General features: G+C 46.3%; 1 protein-coding gene across 1 annotated transcript; it reads left to right on the top strand.

Annotated features, from left to right (window-relative positions):
- The first annotated feature begins 248 nt into the window (after nt 1–248).
- Nucleotides 249–1,436, top strand: LOC129640187 (melanoma-associated antigen B2-like). The gene has a single exon (XM_055565410.1). It carries the CDS (start codon nt 249–251, stop codon nt 1,434–1,436), a length of 1,188 nt encoding a protein of 395 aa, XP_055421385.1.
- Nucleotides 1,437–7,396: the final 5,960 nt, after the last annotated feature.

Genomic DNA, 7,396 nt, shown 5'->3' with positions numbered 1-7,396 from the left:
AGGACAAGTAAGTCCTCTGTTCTTCCTCTATGGGATTCTGTGGGAACAGGCTGAGCAGGAAAACAGGAGGCTTGTGGGTTCCTAGGGCAGTGTCCTCAAGGACACCTGCAGAGGCGGCCTTTGATTAAGCCAAGGTGGAGTCTCCCTGTTTTAAGGTGCTCATGTCATCTCATTCTCCATCCTCCAGGTGCCCCAATCTCCTGTCTGTTGGCCCAGACTCCCGCCTGCGGTCCCTGACCACAGCCATCATGCCCCATGGGCAGAAGAGTAAGCACCGTGCTCGTGAGAAACGTCGCCAGGCCCGAGCTGAGACCCAGGGTCTTCATGATCAGGCGTCCACATCTAGGGGAGAAGAGACCACCTCCTCCTCCCCTCCTGATACAGAGAGCGCTCCGTCAAGCTCGTCTGCTGCTGGCACCTCCAAGGGGCCTCAGGGAGCCCAAGGCACCACCAGTGCTGCTGCAGGTGCTATACCCAAAAGATCTGGTGGTGGTGGCGCAGCACGCTCGAGATCTGCAGCGCATGGCGCAGCACGCTATAGATCTGGTGTAGGTGCCAAGGGCCAAGTTCATAAAGGTGAAAATTCCTCCCAAGCCTCAGCTGCTGCTGCGAGCTCTTACACAGATATTCTGACCAGGAAGGCAGAGATATTGGTGGAGTACCTGCTGTTTAAGTATAAGATGAGCGAGCTCATTGAGAGGTCTGAAATGCTGCAGGAAATCAATAGAAGGTACAAGAAACAATTCCCTGAGATCCTTAGCAGGGCCTCTGAGCGTATGGAGCTGGTGTTTGGCCTGGTGCTGAAGGAAGTCAGGCCCAACAGTCACTGCTATACCCTGGTGAGCAACCTAGATCTCAGCGACAGTGAGTCTATGAGAGGTGACGGGGGGCTGCCGAAGAATGGTCTTCTGATGCCTCTGCTGGGTGTCATCTACCTGAATGGCAACCACGCCCCTGAGGAGAAGATCTGGAAGTTCCTGAATATGCTGGGCATCTATGATGGAAGAAGTCACTTCATCTTTGGAGAGCCCAGGAAGCTCATCACAGAAGATCTGGTGCGGGAAAAGTACCTGGAGTACCGCCAGGTGCCCGGCAGCGATCCCCCTCGCTATGAGTTCCTGTGCGGTCCTAAAGCGCTCACAGAAACCAGCAAGACAAAAGTCCTGCAGTTTTTGGCCAAGGTCAAGGATTCGGTCCGTCCTGCCTTGCAGCCGCAATATGAAGAGGCTTGGAGAGAGGAAGTAGAGAGCACCGGAGCCAGAGGTGCAGCCAGGGCTGGCACTTCTGCCTCAACCAGGCCTGGCACTGCTGCTTCAGCCGCTGCTGGCCGTTCTGTTTCGGCCAGGCCTGGCACTGCTGCCTCAGCCAGCACTGGCCCTTCTGCTTTGGCCACTGCGCACCCCAGGGCCGAGTCCAGCCGCTCATCTCGCCCCTAGTGTGATCTGAAGCCCGTTGTTCACTTTGTGGCTGGAGAAGCCGGTCAACCTGTGTTCCTGATATGCATCAATAACTTGTTGTCTTTATTTCCCCCAATTTTCAGTTGTTAAAACTTTTCAACAGAAAGGTCATTTAGAGTCATGATATAAGTATATGAATAACATGGGTCACACACACTTTGCTGTTTGTCAAATTTAGGAGTCAGAATTTTGTTTTCTCAAATAAATATTGGAAATCCTCACATCACTTTTGTGATCCAGGATGAGAATAACATCACTTTAGGATGAGAATGTCCTTAGAAATGTGAAAGACACCACACTAATAGAGGCTCAGAACATTGATACATTGTTAGGGAGAGAGCTGAAATTTCTTCAGATTTTGGCTGGCTTTACTCTCTGCTTAGTCTCCCTTTTTGTTAATGTAAAAGACACATACTTGCCTCTGCTTATGGTTTATGGTTTTCGAGAATGTTTGAGAATATAAATTATAGCAAATGATTTATTCGTGGCTCTTCTTTTACACAAACATTGAGAATCGGCTCTTAAGAAGTCTTCATGCTTGTACTGGTGATGTTTAGTCAAAAAAAGTCATGGCCTCTGTCCACTCAGTATAGTTTCTTAGAGATGCTGTCATTCTATGGAAGAGGCTGAGATACTCTCTACTTCAGGAAGAACAAGAAAGAAGCAGGGTAAAGAGGGGTTGGAGAGAACCTATTACTTTGGTTTCATTGCTAAGTGGAATTTTGGCTGATTTGGGAGGTTGGGTCTCTATTTTCCCGACTTGGAACACTGCATAGTTCCTGACATCTGATAGAATGAAAAAAAAAATCCAGCTGATGTAACATCTGAGGTCAAGATAATCATAGTAATAACTGCTGTTGCTCTGAATTTCTCAATAGAACAGGTGACGTGATAGAAGCTTTCCATAAATACTTACATTCCACCAATCTGCCAAGAAAGGGCTTATCAAACTTACTTCACAGGGGAGAGCCCAAGGCTCATAGAGTTAGGGTTTGGTTTTGTGCTGAAATACATAAGGCTGGTAAATGACAGCTGGCAATAGACTCCTGCTCTACACTACTTTACCCACTCCAGTGTTGTTGCCTGGAGAATCCCAGGGACAGGGGAGCGTGGTGGGCTGCCGTCTGTGGGGTCGCACAGAGTCAGACACGACTGAAGCGACTCAGCAGTAGCAGCTACACTACTTTAGGACTCATACTGTTGTCCTCCCAACCTGAGACATACCCTTGTCTTTTTTATTCAACAAGTCCTTTTAACATTTGACATTTCCTTTTCCTTATTTATTTATTATATTTATTTGGCTGTGCTGGATCTTAGTTGCTGCACGTGTGGTCTAGTTCCCTGACCAGGGATCGAACCTGGGCCCCCTGCATTGGGAGCCTGGAGTCCTAGCCATTGGACCAGCAGGAAAGTCTCCACCCTGTATCTTTTATTTCAGTGCTTTTCTCAGTACTCCAAAATTTGTCCTGGGTGATAGAAAAGAATGCCCTCATGCTCAAGCTACTGGATCGAAATGTGTAGCCAGAGCAATAAGAATACCAGATGTACTTAACCAAATATATGTATCCCTTATTCATTACTCATAGATAAGTGAAAGAAACAATATTCAGGGACAGTACAAGCATGTACGTTGGCCATGTTACATAACCTCTGAAGAGCATCCTTACAGTCTTTTCCCTGTGGAAAGTAAACCTATCAGAACAGAAATGACATGAGAATCTTCACCTGGCTGATGAGATAGATTGATCTACTTTTTTCTCCCTAAAGGACTGCCACCTGTCCTGGGACTCCCGCCTTAGACTAGAGCTTCTCCATCTCTCATCACTCCTGGGACAGGGACCCATTCTCTGTAGCACTGTAGAGCAAACATAGCTCAGGAGTTTGTAGAGACGTGGAATTTCCCCCAAAGGCCTTTAATCCAAGACACAGAAAGCAAGACGAGGGCCCCAGGTAGGAGGATTGAGGAGAGCAAGACCCAAGAATATGGGGGATGGTGGTCACTGGGACAGCACTCCCTTCTGATCTCAGACACAGAGGAATTCAGAACTGGTGGGCTTAGCCTATAAGCCTTAGCATAGCCTCACTTATTCTTCAGGCTTGTCAAACTCCCTTCACTGTGCCACTTAGGCCTGGTGACATGGTGAGTCCTACTCACTTCCTCCCAGAGGATCACATGGAGGTAAGGAACCTCATCCTGATCAAAGGGAGCAGCAGAAGCTCAGCAGAAGTATGATTTCCACGTTGTGCCAGAAGTCAAGGTAAAGACCCTGAATTCTTGAAAAGACCCCTCGCCTTAAACACAGTGGGGGCAGAACATATTCCTTCCACTCCTGTTAACCTCAGAAGACCATGGTCTGTGGTGGGCCTGTGAGGCAAACTCCTCTTCTTCCTCAGGGATCAGGAAACTAGTGGCCTGGGTGGAGAAGCTTTAAGGCAAGTCAGGGAATGTTTCCAGTTGGGGAATATTTCCAGGTTCTTTCCAAGACGGTGAGGACAGCAAAGAACGTGGGAACACAAATACCAGGATGGCCACACAGTATGTTCCCTACTCTCAGCCTAGTAGGCCTCAGGCAGATTTACCAGGCCAAGGAACCCTTCAGCTCTGAGGGAGGAGTAGCAGGAAAGTTAGGGTTTGGTCAGATGGTGGTGTTCCCATGTCAACAGAAGGGGGAGTCTTGGGCTTGGCTGAGAGTCAAATTTGGGACCCTGATTTGGGCCCCTGAGAAGAACCATCTGTCATTCCCAAGGAGCTTGCCACAGCTTTCATTCTTGTGAGACTATGGGTAGGGGTGGCTAGATAAGGCCACTCTTATTTCCTCCTCCAGGATCACAGGGAGGTATCGATCTTACTATGAGGAGATAGGCCTCAGGTCAAGAAGGAGGGGATTCCCCAGGCCCCACCAGAAGTCAGATTGTGAAGCCCGAGTGGAGACTGAGGGGCCTACTCATCCCTGAATGGAGGGAGCAAAGGAGAGTCATGCCCTCCCCTTTGATGTCAGTTCTAGAAAGCTCAGGGGAAGACTGTCAGGCAAGGCTCTCCCTCACTTCTTTATACCAGGCCTTCTTCTTGTTGAATTGCTAAGTCATGTCTGACTCTCTTGTGACTCCATGGACTGTAGGCCGCCAGGCTCCTTTGTCCATGGGATATTCCAAGGAAGAATTCTAGGCTGGGTTGCCATTTCCTCCTCCAGGGCATCTTCCTGACCCAGAGACTGAGTCTGCAGCTCCTGTATCTCAGGCGGATCCTTTCCTGCTGAGCCATCAGGGAAGCCCTATATCAGGCCTAAGGGAGGTGAGATCTTCGTTGCAAAGTATAGCCACCAGTCCTGAGAAGGGAGGGGTATGGTAGGTGCCTGCCAGGCACTGTGGCAGATGCTTTACAGTTACCACCACATGCCAGCAGTCCTTCCAGACAGGGCTTGTCAAACTCCCTTCATGGTTAAAGAGCCCGAGGCACTCTCAGAGAGTTGAATGATGTGACAAACTTCTCCATGGCTGTTTAAGTGACAGGGATGGCCATAGGCCCTTGATTTGAGTTAGTCTAAAGCTCACCCTCTCACTCCTGCAAGCCTGGTCTGACCTTGTGCCCTTAATTCCCTTTTTATTCTCATTACTGTGAAATGTATGAGGCATTAAGAAGAGGGACTCTCGGGTCCAACTATTAGATTGTAATACATAGCCAGAGCAATAATAATAATAATTATGCCAAAATAAATGTGACATATGAAGAGAGGAAAAAAGAGATAGTATTTGCTGACAAGGGGGTCATCTGTCCATACATATGAGGATTCAGACATCTTAAAAGATCTGAACGTTTTAACTTGCAGATAAGCTTATAAGATCAGTAAGGGACTCAAAAACATCATCTCACAGCCATTCCTTTGTATAAAAAATATCTATCAGATCTAAAATATAAAGTTTATTTATTAAAACAGAGATTGCCTGAGAAGTCTGGCTGAAAGAGAGAAGGGACAGGTTACCACGTTTTGTTTCCCTCACAGGTCTCTGCCTGGGCCCCCTTACTTATGCCATGGATTTCCTATCTCTTATCACTCCTAGGACAGGGATTCCTTCTCTGCAAGGTCCGCAGTAGAGAAAGCACTCAGGGCCTTTCAGGGATGTGGCATTTCCCAAGAAGGCTTTAATCAAAGGGGCAAGGGCCTTTAGGAAGACACCCATGCAACTGGACTGAGGAATGCAATGCCCCAGAATATTAGGTGTAAGAAGGCTTCAGGCAGAGCTCTCAAGCCGAACATCTCTTTTCTCTGTTGTCTCAGTACAGTTGTCAGGGACGTGAGACCTTTGGTCTAAGGAGGGCAATCTCAGGTCAGAGTAGGAATTGTCAAATATATATGTGAAGCCCCTTAAAAAGAAGGGAAAGAAATAGCCACCCAGAACCACTGGGGTTCTGTAGTGTCCACTTGCTGCTGTCAGCCCTCAGGGGTCCTGAATTCCATCATGGGATGAGGTAGAGAGAGGCCTTGAGAGCTGAGAAAGACAAGAGCGCTACCGCCATGGGCAGGGCACGTTCCAGAACCAAGTCTGCCAGCTCCTCCCACATAGTGACATCCAGGGAAGATGCTTCATCTTGTGGTTGAAAAGAGAAGTAAGTATTCCAAGTAATTGAGTGCCAAGGTGGATCTGAAGGGAACACATTTTATGTCTTGTTTTGTTCTTGCTTGACCTCAGTAACTGGGAGATGTATCTTTTTCTGTTTAGGGCTTTCTTTGTGGCACTATTGAAATACCCTTCTTGTAATTGAAGGTTAATTTGACTTCTGTATTTGTGTTTATGAACAAAGTATATCCCATTTATTGCTGTATTTCAGTATACGTACAAAGGTTTTTATATTGAGTCAGAAATCCGTGAATCTCCTTTTGTGGTTCAGAACAAGATGACAGGACAAGAGAATTGGGAGTTTTTTGCCAATGATAATGGACAGTGAGTGAAATTGTTCCTATTGGGAAATAAAAAAAAAAAAAAAAAGGTCTTGTCTGTGTGGCATCTGCAATACAGTGGAACGGGAATTCCCAGCCCCTGTTTCCCCTCAGCAACCCAGATGTTAAGAGTATATAAGTAGCAAAATAACCTTTATAGAAGGTCCAGAATCCAATTAAGAAATTGCAGTACCACAGGTAAGCATACAACTTAGATCAGCTGCACTTGAAATGGGTAAGAACAACACACACACACACACACGCACTTATGGATCATGAATAGCACTATTATTCATCTATGATGAACAGTTTCTATACTAAACTGTTATCTCAGCAAATGTGATCACCAGTGGTTCACAGCTATTTCTTACTCTGTTTAGTACGATACTGTAAACTTTGAGTAACACAATAGGACTCATGTGAAGTGCCCCTAGTGGTGCTGGAAGTGCTCTCACGAAGCAGAGAAAGTCATGACATTATACAAAAAAGTTGAGTTGCTCCTTGTATACTGATTTGGATCTGCAGTCGTGGTTGCCACCATTTCAAGATGAATGAATCCAGCATAAGGACCACTGTAAGAAAAAGAAAAGGAACTTTATGAAGCCATCACTGCAGCTACACCAGCAGGTGTGAAAAACTTGTGCTTTTTGTGAAATAAGTTTTTATCTTGTATTGAAAATATAGCTTGTATGTGGGTGCAGGATTGCTATAAGCAAGGCATATCCATAGACTCGAACATGATTGAGGAAAAAGCAAAGTCATTATGACAACCTAAAGCAAAAGTGGGTGAAGGATCTAAAGCTGGAAAATTTAATGCCAGCAAAGGATGATCTGATAATTTCAGAAAGAGGTTTGACTTCAAAATATCTAAATAATAGGGGAAGCAGCTTTTGCAAACAAGAGGCAACAGGTGCTTTCCCATATGTCATTAAGAAAATCACTGGGTATTAATTTTGTATCCTGCAACTTGACCAATTCATTGATGAGCTCCAGTAGTTTTCT

Source organism: Bubalus kerabau, chromosome X, assembly GCF_029407905.1.
Source record: "Bubalus kerabau isolate K-KA32 ecotype Philippines breed swamp buffalo chromosome X, PCC_UOA_SB_1v2, whole genome shotgun sequence".
In the NCBI taxonomy this organism is placed as follows: Eukaryota; Metazoa; Chordata; class Mammalia; order Artiodactyla; family Bovidae; genus Bubalus; species Bubalus kerabau.
Note: the sequence above shows the minus strand (reverse complement) of the source record. Positions and strands in the feature narration are given on the sequence as shown.